We start from the raw sequence: 20,620 nt of genomic DNA on the forward strand, positions 1-20,620 counted from the left end.
CGTGTAGAAAATAATAAGTTGTTTACAGAAAAATACTAATAAATAAATTTCTTACTCGATCTTTGAGGATTAAGTTATCTCAACAATGTTTTTGTAATCAAATTCTCCAACAAACGTTTAGGGCTAAAACGTGTAGGAATAAGAATATACTTTACTGATATGTTTAAAACTCATTGAAATAGCATTGTTAAAACAAACAACCAACCTATGATAGATCTTCTCACAAAAAGTATGATCCGTTTTATGTAAATATATGAGAAAATATCCCGAAAACTCACGAACTAAGATCATAAGATATTACTCTGTTAGTATTTTAGTATAGTCAAATAAACGAACAAAAAGCTTCTGAAAAACCTAAGACACAAGTAATTTTTTCGTTCATAAAAATATCTGAAAATCTGTCAAACATTTTCGAAAAATTCTCTTGCAACGCAGTCTGTATGACCTCACAGTAACCTGGATATTGATATAAAACAGGTTACTCAGAGAATAAGGATAAAAACTGAAGCCATTATTTCTATTTAATTTTTGCCTACAGAAAACAACAAGGTGTTCCTCAAGACCAATCGAAGCTTAAGTTATAGTTATCGAAGCTATAGTTAAACAAACTGTAGTCTTAATTGCAATTCTCACGTTAACTTGAACATTTTGATCACGAACAGTGACTAACGGTAGTTTAAAAATAGGAAAAAATCAGTGAGTGCTTCCTCCATAAATGTAATGCAGTCTTCGCTAATAAAATCAAAAGTTGAAAAAGAGACATTTTACACGTATGAAGAAGTAATTATAATTCCATACACTTTTCGAAAGTATTGGAGATTTACTAAAATATTGGAACAAATACTGGAGTTGTACTATAAGTAATGGGGGATTACTATAAATAATGGAGCTGTACTACAAGTAATGTAGTTTTACTACAAATAATGAAGCTGTACAACAAATAATGGAGCTTTACTACAAGTAATGAAGCTGTACTTCAAGTAATGGAGCTGTACTGCATGTAATGGAGCTGTACTACAAGTAATGAAGCCGTACTACAAATAATGGAGCTGTACTACAAGTAATGGAAGTGTACTACAAGTAATAAAGCTGTACTGCAAGTAATGAAGCTGTGCCACAAGTAATGGAAGTGTACTACAAGTAATAAAGCTGTACTACAAGTAATGAAAGTGTAGTACAAGTAATAAAGCTGTACTGCAAGTAATTGAGCTGTACTACAAGTAATAGAGCTATACTACAAGTAATGGAGCTGTACTACAAGTAATGGAAGTGTACTACAAGTAATGGAGCTGTACTACAAGTGATGGAAATGTACTCCAAGTAATGGAGCTGTACTACAAGTAATAAAGCTGTACTACAAGTAATGGAGCTGTACTACAAGTAATGGAGCTGTACTACAAGTAATGGAGCTGTGCTACAAGTAATGGAGCTGTACTACAAGTAATATAGCTGTACCACAAGTAATGGAGCTATACTACAAGTAATGAAGCTGTACTACAAGTAATGGAGCTGTACTACAAGTAATGGAAGTGTACTACAAGTAATGAAGCTGTACTACAAGTAATGGAGCTGTACTACAAGTAATGGAAGTGTACTACAAGTAATGAAGCTGTACAACAAAGATACAATTATTAATTTACTTTATTTTTCAGTTCTACTGTTCCTCATTTAATTCCACATTTAGTTAGTTTATACACACGGTTTGAATGCAGTGATTCATAATGCATATCTGTAAAAATTCAATTAAACCCAAACACAACAAGAACGTAAGTAGAAACTCTAGTATTATTTAGTACATAGCAAAATATAACAGATACAAATATAATAATAACAAAATTGTAAAAAGTAGATTACACTTTCAGAAACACTATAAAATTACATTATTTTAAACTCTATGCTAAAGTGTACTATTGAAAAATATGGAAGTTTAAACATAGATGTAGTTGAATATTGAAATCAATATATTTTTTAAAAATATTTCACCAAACACGTCAAACAGACAACATGTCACAAAACACGTGGTGCTATATCAGGTGGCGCTCCTTAAACTAAAGTCTCACTCTTATAATTTTTATAATAAAACTCATTTTGTCAGAAAATTCATTACTGACCATTAGCAATAAGATGGCGAACAATATCTTTGTGTCCATACCGTGCAGCATGATGCAAGGCCGTCATCCCATACTGGTCTATTGAAAGAAGGCTGTATCCACATTGCTGTAATTGCTTTAGCTAAAAACATATTTTACAGCGTAAAAACATTACAAAAGAAAAGTTTTCATAACATGAGTAATTACCAATCTGTTTTTATGTGCAGTGCAACAAATTATTCGAGTTGGTTCATTCGGTAGCTTGTTTACTAAATAAATATTCAGAAACAATATTTCTGCAATGATCGCGTATCCATTAACTAAAATAAAAACTCATAACAACTCAAGCACCTTCGAAGAGTAAACTTTCTTTTTGCAGAAGAGAAGGTGTAAAGTGTAGGAGGTGTAAAACTAATGGAGTGACTTTCTATAGTAGCCCACCTCCTATACATAGTAACACTTACTAACTACACTGAGTAGTTTTTCTATTGGGAATACGTGATGAGCGACAAACCTCAAGTATTTGCACTTGTACAAAAACACGTTATCACGTTGCATGCCAGCTGACTGCCTAAGTCTTATAATTTAGATACATTTTATATTGCAGTTAATCTGCAAAATAAACAGCAAGAGTGAGCGTATGTGAGACTCAAGAGAGGCATGGTAATTGGTGCTGTTTCAAAGAGGACGTTCTTATTACACTTTTGCTATGGCTGGCTCTTTGGCTCTTTAAAGTAATATATCAGTAATTTATTAATATCGATAGTTGGCAGGGAAAATTGAAGATAACTACTATGAGTGACGGGAAAATGACAATTATTTTTGATGACAGGTTCTGTCCAGATTTGACTAATTCAATCATGAGTTCAAATCCAACTTATTATAAACAAAAGTGGAAAAAAACGGTGTCCAGTAACATTGTGTGTGGAAACAATGTGAGGTGGTGTAATGTTTTGGGGAATATTCTCTTGACACTGAAGTGATTCTGTTATTCATTCACAACAGTAAATATTATTCAGAATGCTGAGACTGAAATGAAGTCTATCTAATAATGTTGGATTTCAACAGTGATAAGCGATAATTCATATTATCTAACTCGCTCAGAAGAGCATGTACAGTGATTTAAGTAACATCCTACCATCAGAACCAATCATTTCATCTTAACCTAACGTCTCTTTTACCGCCATATTTATTTACAGACAACTCTGAACTAATTATTGATTACACTTAAGAATATATATGGTTTTCTATTAGAAAAGAAACCTTAAATATCTTGTAGAGGCCATGCTTGGCTGAGTTTAGGCTGTTTTCATATATAACAAGTCTGAATAAAGTAGCCATTTAAATAATCTAAAAATACTACTCTATCACATTAATTAAACTAAACATAGTTCTTGAGTATGCATATAAAACAATACAAATTGTTGCTCATTGTTAGTTGAAATACACATACTACTAACAGAGTGCATAAATAAAGCTTCTTGCTTTCATATCATTAAGTGTCATATACACAAAACAATTTAATTGTATAAAGTTTAGCTAATCAAGTTTCTAAATCATACTTCATATAGTGACTTTGTCCTAAATACTGTTATTGTTCAACAATTATCGTAGCCTAATCACTTCTTAAACACGGTTTCATAAGGGTATATATTGTTGGAAAGTTGTTTTAATCTATTTGGGTAATCATGGGTGTAAGATTAAACAATGTATTAAATTCTGTTGGGTGTTTTAAAATAGACTTTTTATCATTTAAAGAAAATTATAAACCAAATCCTTACCAGTTGTAAGTCGCCTGTTTTAGATGCAACTATCACATCTGAAAGATGAAAAAAGGGATTGTGTTAATCATATATTATTTTCTATTTACAAACACTTATAGAGAAAAAAAAAACATTACTGCATGTTTCGAACAATAGTGTCTAATAACACACGTTTTAGTAACAATATACCAACACACTTATTTATTAAAGAAAGAAGTACTGAACTATGCTAATGATCTGGACAGTAATGAAATGGTTTAAATCAACATAATTTTAAATCAAGATCTGATTCTTTATTATCCTACACGTCGATGCTGATTCAATGCTCATTAATGTCCACGATAAGTAAGTAAACACAGCATAATGGAAATCTTATTAAGTATTAATTAAACTACATAGTACTAATAATTTGGGTGAAAAGTGTTATAGAATATCACAGAAATTTCTATTTAAAAACAGGTATCCCGTTTACTTAGTCTTAACAAATATAAACAGCTGATGTGGTAAACGTTGAGTCATGTTTTGTATTCTTTTTAAGTCCCGTTGTTCGCTGTTTATACTTTTTAGAAATCACAATAAACTTTCAATAATCTAAACAGTCCACTGTAATCAGATCAATACCTGTTTATGGAAACACAAATGTTCACTAAAACATTTAAATCTATAGTAATTTTGCAAGTTGTTTTATATAAAACCCTCTGCTCAGAGCCATAGCTCATCCAAACGGCTAGGCCTAAGAACTATAGTTGAAACCGTATTTAAGGTATTAATTTGTAAATTGTATAAAAAAGTATTTTATATTGGCTTACAACAAAAATGTTTTATTATAGAAAAATGAGACACTGAAGCTTACACATTTCACAATGTTTTAAAGATTGTACAAATTAGTTAGGATTATTCAAGGAAATGAAGAAAAATATAGGTTAGTAGTCTAATTATAAATATATTTAAAGACATCATTCTGAATGTTACTGTTTCAATGGAAAATGAAAGTCCAACAAGAACTTTAATAAGGTTACCATGAATATCAATTATTTAATTACCCATTATGGTAGAAGCTTCATTGTTTTATAACCTTAGCATTTCTTCCTATTATGAAAAAATTGTAAACCATAAAAAGAGAGAGATTTCATTCCAAGTATCTTTCATCTCGTTACATCAAACTCCAAACTCTACAAGTTTTTGAAATTTTAAAATTTAAATTCGTAAGAAAAAAGAACTTTGTATGATTTTAGGTAACTTATAAGTCTGTTTCATTGTTCTTGAGCATAAAGCTACACAATGGGCTATCTGCGGTGCTCTATCGTGAGTATCGAAACCTGACTTTGAGCGTTATAAGTCCTCAAACGTATCGCTGTGCCACTGGGGGTGGGACAAGCTTTTGGGAGCCAAACTAATCTGGTGGCCCGGCATGGCCAGGTGGCTTAAGGCGTTCGACTTGTACTCTGAGGGTCGCGGGTTCGAATTCCCGTCGCACCAAACATGTTCACCCTCTTAGCCGTGGGGGCGTTATAATGTTACTGTCAATCCCACTATTCGTTAGTAAAAGAGTAGCCCAATAGTTGGCTATGGGAGGTGATGATTAGCTGCCTTCCCTCTAGTCTCACATTGCTAAATTAGGGACGGCTAGCTCAAAAAGCCCTCGTTTAGCTTTGCGTGAAATTAAAAACAAACAAACAAAGAAACTAATCTGGTACCACCGTAACATGATAATTCTTTAAACTGAATGAAATTAATTTGCACAATTTTTGTTATAGTAAAAAGTTTTAATTGTATAAGTCAGTATCAAAAACAACGGTTTCTAGAATTGTAAGTTCACTGACGCGATTATATGGAAGATGAATTCATGCCTTTAAACGCCAACAATAGTAACCAATACATAAATGATCAAAGCATTTCATGAAACCCGTGCTTTCAGTTTTAAAACAAATGTACATAATACAGTTCCTAGAATGCTTAGATTTTCTAAATGTTTGTAACAATATTTAACGGTTGAAAATATTTTTGTTCATACTACAGTGTATTGATCATGATTGATATACGGTGTCAACTTGAATACCCAATAATCTTACCACTAGTCACCCCATTACACTTTGACACACAGGACAAAAGCCCTGACCTCCTGACAAATAAGTTAAATTACGTAATTTGCAAGTGCAGATGGTGCTTGAAAGTTACCTCTTCTGAGAATGTTATATTATAAGATTTTAGTACAGAAAGTTATCTCTTTATGCGATTATGATATTATGCAAGGCGCGATATTTTACTCTAAAATAAAATATATTTACATATTGAATATTATGGGTAAAACACGGGATGGTGTAGTTCCAGCAAGCAAAATTAACAAGCCACTCCACAACCGGCTTTTAGGACGCAGTGATAAAAGTTAACAGTTTATAACTAGAAGTAACCCAACAATACATAATTCTATTTCAGCTGACTAGGAATCTCCTCTAAAACTATATAAAATATACACACAGATTTAGAATTACAAGAGTAACATAAGAACGGTGTTCATAAGCTTCAACCCAAAATACATGGCAAAATGGTTTATTTGTTTCAGCGCAAAGTTACATACAGCATGGTAAATTTATCACTGACCACCTGGGGATTAATTGAATGGAAGAATTATTGTTAAAAGGTATTTGGCACGTGACATTCAAGAATCTAATGACATGTCGCGAGTGTTATATCTACATAAATGCTCAACAAAATCCGGATAATTTATTATCGTTCTGCTGGTGATACAACATTTTAAAAGTGGTGGTTGCAGGTTACGGTTATAATTATACGTGAAAGTCTGGCGCGAAGTTAGAATGCCAATATGAACTCTACTGTACCATGACAAAATATCATCTTTTTTTTACGGACTGAATGTCAATTAGTCATGTTTCTACAAAAAAAAACACGTCATTCCTGTATCATTTGTAGATATTTCACATGGATCTTTGTTCCTTTATATTGCTCAAATGAACCTTAGTGTGATGGACTTTGGAAAGCAGGTAAAGAGAAGAGGGACTACAGTGACCTTAATGTGTTACACAAAGACCTCTGGTAATAACAATTGTGCTACAGAGTTATCATATAGAACCACACTAGATGGTTAAAGAAGGAACTTAAAAGACAGATACTTATCTTTATATTATTAATAAACATCAGAACATTTCTCTGTATATAAAAATATCATCAGAACATAATTCTAATAAATATTACAGTAATGTGGGAAAAAAACAGAATCTCTGACTTGAGAACTTTTAATTTCTTCGTTAAATCTTCTATATTTACCTTCTGATGACTTCTCCAACGCACTTCTGAAATAAGCATATAAAAAGAAAAATTAATGTTTGTATTTATGACTTCAAAATAGAAATAAAAAATCATAACTACTTTTTCAAAGGTTATAATAGCTTTAAATTGGAAACTCAATTATCATAAGCACTTTCTTTGAATCAGGATAATTTTGTGTATTAAAACGTAAGTCATACATTGATTGGTTAATTGAAATAACTCTTTTTGATGTAAAGAGAAGAAAATACTTTAAAATGATCATTTGAACATCTATATTACTTATTCGTCGTTAGCTATGGAAACTCCGATCTTCAGGTAACAAGAAAAGCTATCTCTTTACTCAATGCAGAAAAAAGATATTCAATTCCATGTGTATCAAACTGCATTTTTCTTTCCTCAAGTCAGCTTAAGAATTAAATGGATAAAATTTTCTTAAATTAAGATAATACCCTAAAAGAAATATTTTAAAATACGTCTGTTACAATTATTTTTTTTTACACAGGTGAAATAACGAAACAGTCCTATTGATATTGTATGAAGTCATAACAGTTAAACACGAAGATAAATGGACTAAACTTATCCTTTTAAGCTACGACTGAGCAGAAAATATTTTACTTTAATTAGAAACCTCAAGAGAAGTAAACACTCACTCAATGTCTTTCAAATATTCAGTAGTAACACTGAAAAATAAAATAGTAAATGTTCAATTGTTTTTCACATTCCACGTGTATTTCATTTTAATTATAAACAGAGCCGAAAAGTATTTTTGTAATGTTTGTTCTTGAATAAATGTTACTCAAAAAGTCACTGCTAACTTACAGCGATTGTGAATATATTCTGGAGAACACTAAACAAACTGTTTACGTTTACTCTAAGAATAGTTTTATCGTACCTTATTTCAGTTGTGTTGTATACGTTAAATATTCTCACTACCCATATACAAGTATCATCATAGCTTAAACACACCATTCCATCTGACATTTATGACAATATAAAGATACACAAAATCAATAACAGTTTAATAATCTCATTTACTAAAAAATCCTTTCAACCAATCTAAGAATTAGTTTAACGTAGTTTTTACCCTCCATGCTCGTCAGGTAACACTTGAAACAGAATGTCTTCATGGCCACTGGGACTAGGCATGCTAGACTGTTCGCTTCCATTGAGGGCAACAGTTGAGGCATCGTTTTCAAGGCACTCTGTGCTATCTTGCCCGTTAGATTCAACAAGGGATGTATCTTCAGGGTACAGAATAAACAATTCATCAGCACAGATGTCCACCACGTAATAAAGATTTTCCTGGGCTCGATCAATTCGAAAAAATCGCTCAGCTGTACAGGCTATGAACAACAAATTACTGTTAATGTTCGTAATTTAGCTTGACAAGAAATAAAATTAATTACAAGCAAAAATTTGTTCCATTTAATTAGCATAGGAGTGAGTAGGTTTAAAACAGTTTCTGTCCAACTTTTCCACTATCTGATGTAACGTATTATTAATAACTGTTTCCAGTGTTATAAAGAAACTACTTATCGTCCTTGTGAAATGTGTCGTAATGAGAACAGAGAACAATTTCGTATAAATCACATCTATAAGACATTTCAACAGGTAGATGTTTCAAAGATATTATTTAAAATATGCAGAAACAAATCATTATGAGAAGCCAAATCAGTTTTCCTGGAAACTGTTATATGCACAATGGATTCCTTGAAAAGTCCATTGCGAAACGATTGTTTGTTTGCTTTGTTTTTGAATTTCGAGCAAAGCTACCGAATGGACTATCTGCGCTAGCCGTCCATAATTTAGCAGTGTAAGACTAGAGGGAAGGTAGCTAGTCATCACTTTCCACCGCCAACTCTTTGGCTACTCTTTTACCAACGAATAGTGGGATTGACCTTCATATCATAACGCCCCCACAGCAGAAAAGGCGAGCATGTTTGGTGTGACGGGGATTCGAACCTCCAACCCTCGGATTGCGAGTCGAACGCCTTAACGTCCCTGGCCAGGCCGGGCCTTTCAAAACGATCCTAAATAAAGTAGCTAAGGCACAGTGACGATAATGTGTTACTCATAATGAAAATATGACATTTACTACAAGCGTGGATTTCGTTTCCAAATACACTTCATCATAACAGAAAGTTTGGAATTATTACTGTCCCAAAACTTATCTACTGTTCATGTAACTAGAACAGTTAACTCTTATCACTATTTGATACTTAATTAATATTACTATTTAAACTAATGTAACACTTTGTAATTAAAAAGTAACACTCTTTAAAAAGAGTTAACTTGTATCACTTGAAAAAACATTGGTAGGAATGTACATGAGCAAGTTGGACACTCACAGTCAAGAAAACACCATTCCGGACACAGGTTATTCACAGCTAATGACTCATCATCTGGTGTGGTTCCTGATGTTTGCTTGATGAGAAAAAACCAACAAAAACATACACGCATTTATGTATGTTGCTACATGTCAATATATACAACAAAATGCTTATACCTTGGCTGATATTGTAATGTTCCTAAAAGTTATTATTGAGTTTTTACAGGTGTAAATAACAAAATTAGAGAGTTTAATTAAAAATGACATCAAGACATTTTACTTTGAGTTTTTAAAGGTATTTAATTTAGTTTAGTTATTAAGGTGTGTGAAATTCGTATCGGAAAAACAGTTGGGTAAAGTGACTTATTACTACATTTGTCAGAAAACAGTATCAATTTACATTAGTATCTTATCCAATGGATATTAAGATATGGAACTATGATGCGTTAATACGTGTATAACCGCATTTGAAACAACAACACATAGATTATGTTCACAGAAAAGCGAGCGTATTATAATACAAAGTACAAAATTGTATTTTATTACGCCTTGAAAAATGTTTTTTTGACGTAACAGTAATATCACACAGTACAGACCACCATGTTGGGATATTTGAATAAGTGTTGGACCAAGTTCGAAAACTTAAATTGGTGAGCTGCAAAATTAAACCAATCTTCTATTATGTCTCACAACATTCCAGTTCAGGCTTCAAGTATTAAAACGAATGTTCTTATTTCTGTATAGACCAGATATTCGTTTATTCTATCGATTTTAATGAAAAGAAACAACACGCTGACCTTTTTGAGTAGAGTGGAACTACCACTCTGGTACACATCAACAATGAAACGGTTAAATCGAAAAATTTGGTGATATATATATATATATATTTTATATATACATCTACATATAACAATACTAATACTAGAGAGTTACTTTCCCATAAGTGGTTATGTGTGAGTGTATATCATCAAACGTTTCGTTTAACCATTTTATTGTTGTTATATACAAGAATGGAAGCTCCACTCCGATCCACTTAAACTATTGTTACAATAGAACAACAACTACTTTTTGAAAGACATGTTTAAGTCGAGTTTTTTATTGAAATCTGTTATTTTAAACTATTTTAAGTAGTTTATTACTGCTGTTTACATTTTATGCACGAGGTCGATCTAGTAATTAAAGTTTAATATACTTTCAATCTCATTTAAAATACGAGATTTCAGTTAACATTCTTTAAACCTAACTAAAGTCATGCTTCAGGTGCCAATAAGTTTTCTTTGTAATATTAGTTGCTCCTCTGTCGCATTAATCAAACGTTATATTTCTTTAGACTTCAAGTAACCAGATGTTTCTGAACTTATAGGGTCTTCATGCTCGGTGTTTAATCGTACTGACAGTTGCAGGAGCTGTGGTACATAATATATAATGACAAGTAAAGGAATTAAAACGAAGAAGAAAAATTCGAATTAAAACAAAGAAGAAAAACCCATTGAGTGTCTTGATCTAATTGTACTCACAATTTTGACGTTTCATCTGAATCAGCATAAGTTTTTTACAGAGCTTAGACTCAGTTTTTGTTGGAATGCTATGCTATCATATATAAAGCTGGTTCAAATTGACATGACGTTTACGTTTTAAATTCACACATATTCGTGTAACACCAAACGGCATTTTTACTTTATTAAACAAAAGTTTGATAGTAATAAAATTTTAAACCGTTTCTCGTTTGTTATGAATTTTGTATTAAATGATGTTCTTAACGGGAAGAACTTGAGTACATGTAACAGTTTAGGTAATTTTTAACTTATCGTTTCTCACGAGTAAGTTTTGAATCTTTTCTAGCAGTTGCCAAAAGTCATTGTTTTTACTGCCAATCTGATCTTACAAAATTGTAGAAATATGAAATAAAACATTTACCCTTTACAACTTTAAAGTTAAATGAAAATAACCGAATCTGTTGTTGTCTGACCTTGGTTGTTTTTATTAATAATTCGAAAAATAAAGTAAAATATTACCTCTAGAAGTTCATTGATTCGAGCTCGTATCTGTTCCAAATACGTATCAGGATCCACAGACAGCTTCCCCACAGGCACAGCTTGAAAATAAAGTAAAATAGGGAGACATTAAGGGTTACAGAGAACTACGACTTACACAGTTCAGATCTGAACAGTTAGTGTATATAGCAAGCCATTAGGCTGATATACTGATATTTTAAAATTACATAAGCAAAGCAGGAATAATAATTGATGCAACGTGGACTAGATCGAGTTGGCGGATGATGATTTTACCAAAAGTTATAAAAAAAAACAAAATAAATTTGAGTCTTGTTTGCATCAGACTATTTTCAATATTTTCGAATAATATCTCATAAGAAGGATAAATTTTATACAAAGGAAAATCATAATTTAATAAAATTTTGATTGAATATTTCACAAAGAGAAAATATAGACACAGAGGAGATAATTTATCAAACCGAAATTATCTTATATGATTCTTCGTAATCGTCAGAAACAAAGTATTTTTTATTTATTTAAAGCTATAAATATCAGTGAAAATTAAGATCCATGTTCACTAAAGTATTATAGAAGTTTAATATTACTGTATTAAAGGTCGAAAGGTAATAAAAAAATTAAAGTCAGTAAATCTAATATTGGTAACAATAATCATGCTACAATGTAATATATTTTCATTTATCTTAATACGTCTCTTAGACTTCACGTGAACGGGATGGAAAAATTGGTATTTTAGACTTCGCTTTAAAAACTCATTAGTTAGGCTGATAAACGTGAGAGCCAAACGTCCATTCAAAATTCTAATTTGTAATGTAGTACAAACAAAAGTTAGGTTTAGCGATATGTTGTTAAATGCCGAAAACTGGCGACGTAAAGGACTCAATAAGTCTAATGTTCATGATAAATTTTACATCTTATTGTCAACTCCAAAACTCATATGTAATATTGCCTAATAAAGTCCTACAGAAGCTCAAAATAGATCAATTTCAATGATGATTAGAATATTTCGCTTCGGTGTTTGACAGACATACAAACAGTAATAGAGTTTTAAGTTGTTTTATAACTAAGCAACGAATCGCAAAGGCTGATGTGAGTAGAAACTTTATGCGGATTAATAACCTTTCTTCGTACAATTAAGAGTCAAAAATGTTGCGCAAAGGACAGTAAATCAGTGAAAGTGCATGTATTTGTTTAGTTAAGTTGTAATTTATTCCTTTTTTAATGACAGTTTCATTAAAACAGTACTCAGTTTGCTTAATACATATTTATCTTCATTAATATACATTTTATTACATAACAATTATTTTCCATTTCTATTTTATTATGTAGATTTAGGACTTATCTAAATATCCAAAATTTGACACATCCTGTACGAAATTCTTGCGATTATGGCCAAAAATAACACCAACAGTGAGAGTACCCAGCCGATGAATCAATGCGTTTTACCAACTGCGGGGCACCCCCCTTGAGAGGTCGCGAAGCAGTGACTGGGAGAGGGCGGCCTTTTGCCAGGGTAATTCAAACATAACAATGAAAGAAAGACATTTTTAACATGTACAATTTTCCTGCTAATACTTAAGAAAAACTAATTGGAGAGAGGCAAAGAAATTACAATATTTGGTCTTATTAGCGCTTGTGAAAATTATTCAGTATGAAGAAGGAATCCCCTAGAAGAATAATAGAGGACGCCACTGCATAAAGTTTGGAAACCATTGAATCCACGCATTCAATTCATAATAAGTAAAAAGGTAAGAACACTTTATTAAATAAACCTAAATTTATTAATGTTTTCATGTATATCTGTAGCTCGCTTTGCCAAGAACTTATTTTAATCGATCAATTCTCATTTCTTTTATTCTAAACAAACATTTAAAAATATTTTTTTAACAAACAATGGAATACAACGACGAGACTTACAAATTTCATTTAGTTTTTCCTTATCGTAATGGTATGTCTCGTATTCTGTCATGCTTAGTCTTCGAACCTCAACTGTCAGTTTTTCTAAAGTAGGCCTAGGGAAACAAACTATATAGATCTCACTTATTTAAAAGCAAACTACAAAGAAAGTTGAATTCTGTATAAAGTTCCATTTCTTAACGACAAAGGTAGAAATGAACACATAGAACTGATGCTAATTAGAGAACCTGACCAATTAGCTGACAACTTTAAGTTTAAATATTGATTTGGGAGCTAAATATATAATATTTCAAAGTTTTTAATGAGTAACGGGAGTTTAAATAGTATTGTAATAGTTTTTATTTAAACTCATACCATCGTTTACGTCTCATAACATGGATTATTGGATACATACATGAAAGTTTTACAGCATTTCTCCAACTTGAAATACATAATCATTATAAAAAGGTTAAAATCGTACAAAAATTAGAAGTTTTAAACTAGCGAAAAGTCTTACTAACTTAGTTCTTCTCCAAGTTGTTTTAATTTGGTTTAAACACTAGACGTGACACACCACAAGAAACTGAAAGTTTGAACTACTGCAAGAGAAAAATCTGAGATGTGACTCCTCACTAAAAGGTAAAGAATAATCACATTCTGAAGCACTATCGTATATGAGAACTCATAAAACTAATAAGTAATTTTCTGATTGGTCTTTGCCAATAAAGAAGCATGAATCTCCTAAATAAACCTTACGTTGCGAGTAAGGTCATCCTGACATACGGCACACAGTTTAATGTAAACATTTGAAACAAACACGAGGCGATATTTTTTTAATCGTTTTCATTAAGCTGTTGTCGCGCTTTTCAGCTGCAGTATCGGGTGTTAAAGAATGTTGGTTTATCCATTTTTATAAAGTACCTGTTAGTACCAGAGTTGACTGTTTTTAATTAACCGCAAAGCTGCACAATGATCTATCTGTACTCTGCAAATCACGGGTATTGAAACCCGATTTCCAGCAGTGAGTTCGCAGACATATCGCTTTGCCATTGAGGGGGCAGGTTGTGTGTGTGTGTGTTTTTTTTTTTTTTTTCTTATAGCAAAGCCACTTTGGGCTCCTGTTGTGTCCACCAACTAGAATGTAACCCCCGATTTTAGTGTAGTAAATCCACCGGAGGACTAGAATCAGAGATTGCTGTCAATAAATCTCATATTTTCAGAATAGTAAATACTACACGTAGGATAATTATATAAAAGAATTGTGTTTCAAATTACATTTTGGTGTTAGATTAATTTTTGTCACCAGTAAGCATCATACTTGTTTAATTTTAAACATTTCCTTGGAACCTCATCGAAAATACTTTAAAAAAAGCTGAAATTTTCGTAAGTAAGGATTTTTCGTTTATAGTGTGAACATCGTAAAATTTACCTTTAAAGAAAGGGAGTCTATCTTACGTAAACGTTTCGGTTACAAATTCTTTTTTTCTCCCTTGATTTATCTAGTGCTGTGACTTCAATGCTTTTTTAGGATCACAGATTATACCCATTTCTGAGTACGCTTTAAACTTCATTCTTTTTTTTTATATTCTATAAGAAATCCAAGGTACTTCGTGTATCTTACCAATGTTGAGGGAAAATAGTAAACCTTTGTACCCATTTATAACTAACACCAGTCAAGTTCTTATCAAAAAACATTTGGAAAAATGTCACAAGGAACTTGGTTTGTTTAGAATTTCGCGCAAAGCTACTCGAGAGCTATTTGCGCTAGCTGTCTCTAATTTAGCAGTGTAAGACTAGACAGAAGGCAGCTAGTCATCTCCACCCATCGCCAACTTTTGGGCAACTCTTTTACCAACGAATACTGGAAGTGACCGTAACATTATAACGCCCCCACGGCTGAAATGGCGAGCATGTTTGGTGCAACGGGGACTAAAACCCGCGACCCTCAGATTACGAGTCGAGCACCTCAACCACCAGGCCATGTCAAGGCCTGTATACGTATTGATCTGAGATTTTATTGGCACGCTATCTAAAACGTAACCTTTTTATTTTTGTAACGTAATATCTGAAGTAAGTCAAACCCAAACTCTTATATACAAAACTTAAGTGAATTTCTAAAACGATATGTTTGAAAAGAGAAAGTAGCAAAGAACAGTGTAAGCAAACATTACTTACATTGATTGCACATCACCGTGTCTCTGAAAAACAAACAAAACTCACTTATACCAAAAATAGATAGAAAGATCAATATTTTATACGTTAGAAGTTTCTGTAAAGCAAACAATTAATAATTTTTTAAAGTACACGTTTAGAAAGATGGTCAAAAATATTGAATGTACGGATCCATAGCACTTAATTTAGTCTACAGGACCACATAAAAAGAAAAAAAACACTAAAATTTCATACACAGAGAAAGACAGAAAACATTTTTCTCGCACTTATTTTGTCTGCAACGCTTTAAGAACGACTTTTTTAATCTTATATTTAACTATCAAATTGCAAAACGAAGATACATTTCCGTGAAATTTATCACAGATTATAAATTACGTTAATTAGCTGTAAACAGGGAGGCACTAATAGCGAAAATAAGGCACATGTTCTGTATTTTCTCAGGGAAGCAATTAGTTAGAAAATACTCAAATGAACTGAAGTGCAGCAAAAACTAAAATAGCATTGTTTACTTATGTAAACATGAAATCACAAACATTATTACTAAACGACAGACTTTACAAACAGAAGAACCTTCGAAATCTCGTCACGATTGGCAATGAAGAATTTTGCCACTTCATTAAAATTTCTTATTGAAATACAGCATGCATATGGTAGTAAATGGATGACTAATTTCATATATTTGGTTATGTTAGTCAAATGAGTTTGCTTGTTTTGAAATGGGTAATTTTAGAAAGATAGTAAAAAGGTGAGCTATTCTACAGTAAACTACTAAATAAAACGTATGGTTTAAGTTTATAAAAACTGATAAAATAACACACCTTTGCTTTGGCAACCATACTTGCTTTGTTCCGGAGACGAAGTTCTATTATAGAGGGCAGTATTTTACATGGTTCTCCGTCTACCTGCATAGGAATTGTACGAGTAGTAACAACACGTGCATGTTGACACTGAGCAAGACAGGTTCCATGGCCTCCTGCTTGGAGCAAGGGCTGCGAGTTAAATAAACTGTTTAGTTTACTAAAATAATTTAATTATGTAACATCAATTACTTTTAGTAGTGGTAAAGCCCTGAAATAATCAAATAATGCAACGTAGCTACTCTTAAAACATTAAATTAAACTAATCGTGCAAGTTAACTGTTCATAGACAGTGTTGGTAGAGCACCAAAGTATTCTTATCATATAACGTAGCTACTGTTGTGGTTAGCGCAAAACTAAAATTTTGTCGTGCTATCCGTCTTATTTTAGTATTGATAAACTACCAAAACAAAATATTCATGCAGTATGGCTACTCTTAGTATAGTTAAAGCACTCAAATTAACTTGTAAAGCAACATAACTGTTTTTAGTACTGTTAAAACACTAAAATGTTTTTATCATGCAACATAGCTAATTTTAGATAGTGTTATCGTAACGTTATCATGCAACTTAAGGTACTGTCAACCAGTATTGGTACACCATTAAAAGTACTGTTGAAAGTCACGATCCCAAGGCTTAAAATTAAAATAGTGTATTCTCTTCCAGTTTGAGTTATACGATTATATATTATCTCCAATATTCCACAGCCATACTTAATTTTTGTTCGTTTTAATTAAACTTACTACCATATCGTACCATATGGTAAGATCTGGAAGCTGACAGAACTTTTAACTGTCAAAATGCATACAGCATTACGTAGTTGGCTCTATTTTTAACTCGATAGTAGTGCCATCTGTCGTTAAAATGTTAATTTATCTTCACGTAAAATGTAAGAGCTTTTTGATCTCAACGTGTGAGTGGACGACTCTTTAATAAATTTATGATAATACCTGTTTAAAGTCACTTACCAGTTGATACGTTGTAAGACCTATGATCTCTATTAATCCATCATCCGTTCTCTGATGTTCAAAACCTGCCCCGGGGCTTATCCAAGGCCGTGTTCCCCCACCATAACTAGAAACGAATATAGATGTGAAATAACACATTAGTAGATATTTGTGAGATGTACCTGGCCAAGTGAAATCCCTTTATTTCCAAGAGTTGATATTTTGACAGTTAGTAGGAATTCTCAAAATTCTGTCTGATACTAGATGACAGTGATGAATACGCATGAGAACATGAGATTAATGAGGTCTTAATTTCCAATTCGAAATTAAAGTGTAATTAGCCTCAATCACATATGTTTGTCTGTGTAAACGACATTTAGACGCTCCTTATAATCAATATTCTACGTAATCAAGACATATCGTCGTCGACTGCTGACAGATAAAGCTGGTTACATCTTCCAATATGAATCGTAATCTCTCTTTTGAAAGTTTGGTTTGAAATTATAGCTAATGCTGTTTCTGAATAAAAATATTCATCCATTTTGCGTTCCATAAAAATTACTTTTATCTAATAATTATTCTAAGTGTCATATATTACGAAGCAAGCCGTAGTAACAGGCGTACAAAATATTTGTATATGAAGAGTTAACACTAAGGGAAACTTGTGCAAGAAAAGTAACTACTGATTTGGTTGGTGTTACGCGCAAAGCTACGCAGTGTGGTATCTACGGGTATCGAACTCTAATTTTTAGCGCTGTAAGACAGCAGACTTGCCACTGAGCTACTGGGAAAGGGGACGAATCAGTTGAATTTATGATAATTTGAGTTTAAAACCAAAACTTTCGTAATTTAACAGACTTACCCGCTTGTGTGACTGTAGTTATTTGTATTAAGTGTTTATTTTATACACGTAACACATGTAATGCTAATTCTTCAATGTTAAGATACTTTAGACCCTTGAACTAAAAAAAAAAGAAGAAGGTGAAACCTGTTAGAGAATACGTGAACGTTCTGAAATCAGTAGGGCATTCTTTCACACTCATGTGTTCCGTCGTTTGTACGAAAAACATATCTGAAGATATCCATGGTGCCGAAAATAAAAGCACATCCACTAGATATCTCAGGGGTAAGTTTATAAACTTATAAAGCTAAGACTATGGTAGGAATAGAGTAACTTTGTGCTTAAATATCTAAACAAACAAAGTTAAAAACTGAGTGAAATATAGGGCACTGAAAATATAAATTTAACGTGTGCAAGCTGTACTCTGGGAGTAAAGGAAGATTTGGACAGTTAATTAAGAATTGCGATAATAACATGAATTCGCAAAAAATACATCTATCATATACTTACCTTGGGATATTTAAAAATAAGATAGCATGGATCCGAAGTTCCTTCAATCTTGGTGTCAAATCCTGACCATCACACTAGGAAAGAAATACAGAAAAAAATAGGTTTATTTATTTATATTGCATACTGACGTCATGAAAGGCGTCGAAGTTTTCTAAGTCAAAGCTGACAAAATGTTTAATATACACATATTATATTGGGTTAAAATATTTTAACGAAAGACTTTAAGACCTAAAAAGTTTTACAATTACTCCTAGCCTATTTAGCATCAATGATAAATACTTTTTCTAGTTGTTTGTTTACAACGAAACGACTCCATGTCTGACACTTTTTATTTTTTTAAATTAATTATCAATTTCTATAATAATTTTGTTTCATATGACATTATGTGAAAAGGAATTGTACACATGAACAGGACCAGCATGGTCTGGTAGTTAGGGCACTCAACTCGTAATCAGAGGGGCGAAGGTCCAAATCTACGTCGCACTAATCATGCTCATCCCTTTCAGCCGTGTGGGTGTTATAATGTGAAGGTAAATCCCACTATTCGTTGGTAAAAGAGTAGCCCAAGAGTTGGCTGTGAGTAGTTATGACTAGCTGTCTTATACTGCTTAATTAGGGGTGGCGAGCTGAGATAGCCCTCGTGTAACTTTGCATGAAATCCAAAATAAACACACAAAGTTTCTAGACAATTTAGTACTTTGGTTGGACACCAATGTACGAAAATATTGAAATGTTATTTTCCTATATATTTAGACCTTATTAGCATGTTTTTATCTTTATTAAAGTGCTTTACAAATGTGCTCTAGATACCTTGACGGAGTTACATTATGAAGCATTTAGTTATTGCTTATTACTCTCTACCAAAAAATTTCCTGTGTAGGAACCTAATTTTTCATATTTTTTGAAAGAATGGTATGCAATTGTATGAAAAATGTTTTCATTTTCTAGGTATGTTTTTTCTACCACAATTTGTAATGCATTTCTGACACGCCACCTGGTATAAACACAAAGCATTTGCTACTTCGACAGCATTACTGCGAACTATGAAGTTTAGTCTTATCGAATTAAAAATAGATTCAAAAATTGTATTTTCAATACGTATTTATAACAATCCTTAAGGAAAAAAGAAATGAACCGAACTTTCTACGGCCCTTCAGTGATGGGTTAAAGATTATTATGAAAAAACGTTCGTAGTAATATAGAGGGACAGTTAATTTCAAATTGGCCTAGCTTCTAGCATTAGTAGTACTGACAACAAACGTTATTAATTTTTACTGTGTGAAAAATTTGATAAGTGAAGTATAACTAACAAAGTCATAGAGAGCTGGCAAAAACAAATTTTGAAATAAAGTATTAACAGTGTGACAGTCATAAAAACACAACACAGAACTTACAAGCTGCAAATTTGGCAGAACTGTATCAAAACATATGCGGAACACATGAAAAAAAACAACACACAGTTGACGTTGCAAGGTGACCATGAAACACAGTAGATTGTAGCAGCGCAAGCCAAATCAAATGTGTAATATATTGCCCTTACAACAGACCCCAGATAAGGTGGGATGTGACATACAAGGTAAAATGTGACAGCTAGCATCACGTAATTCTTGATAGCATTTTTTGCTCAATGGTTAATATTAAGTGTTGTAACAACCTAAGTCGTCGAAGAAAGAATTATATCTGACATCAAACTCACACTTTTTGTTGTTGTTTCCGATAGTATTACGTTATAATTAAGTGAGGGTTTTAAAGTCAACGTCACCTTGATATACTGCCTAAGGCCGTTTGTTTCCACAAATGTGTTCCTCAAGTGTTTTAAACACTTGTGCCAACTGGAAAACCAGATGGTTACACGTCTCGTCCATCTTACGTTTATAGCCAAATGTATTTTGCATCAACCTTGTATTTTAAAAAAG

General features: G+C 32.4%; 1 protein-coding gene across 5 annotated transcripts in view; it reads right to left on the reverse strand.

The window, feature by feature from the left end:
• LOC143232600 (eye-specific diacylglycerol kinase-like) overlaps window positions 1-20,620 on the reverse strand; it is a 424,387-nt gene that overhangs the window by 10,286 nt on the left and 393,481 nt on the right. For 4 of the 5 annotated variants that reach the window (XM_076468219.1, XM_076468218.1, XM_076468220.1 and 1 more), the window contains 12 exons: window positions 18,705-18,778; window positions 17,375-17,480; window positions 16,369-16,539; window positions 15,554-15,576; window positions 13,400-13,494; window positions 11,486-11,565; window positions 9,490-9,565; window positions 8,226-8,484; window positions 7,792-7,821; window positions 7,139-7,164; window positions 3,872-3,909; window positions 2,112-2,232 (listed from right to left, as the gene is read on the reverse strand). In XM_076468219.1, the coding sequence (XP_076324334.1) occupies window positions 2,112-2,232; window positions 3,872-3,909; window positions 7,139-7,164; window positions 7,792-7,821; window positions 8,226-8,484; window positions 9,490-9,565; window positions 11,486-11,565; window positions 13,400-13,494; window positions 15,554-15,576; window positions 16,369-16,539; window positions 17,375-17,480; window positions 18,705-18,778 (1,099 nt within the window). The remainder of the gene's footprint in view (window positions 1-2,111; window positions 2,233-3,871; window positions 3,910-7,138; window positions 7,165-7,791; window positions 7,822-8,225; window positions 8,485-9,489; window positions 9,566-11,485; window positions 11,566-13,399; window positions 13,495-15,553; window positions 15,577-16,368; window positions 16,540-17,374; window positions 17,481-18,704; window positions 18,779-20,620) is intronic. The other variant, XM_076468217.1, reaches the window with a different exon arrangement.

The sequence above is a fragment of the Tachypleus tridentatus genome, chromosome 11 (assembly GCF_004210375.1).
Source record: "Tachypleus tridentatus isolate NWPU-2018 chromosome 11, ASM421037v1, whole genome shotgun sequence".
In the NCBI taxonomy this organism is placed as follows: Eukaryota; Metazoa; Arthropoda; class Merostomata; order Xiphosura; family Limulidae; genus Tachypleus; species Tachypleus tridentatus.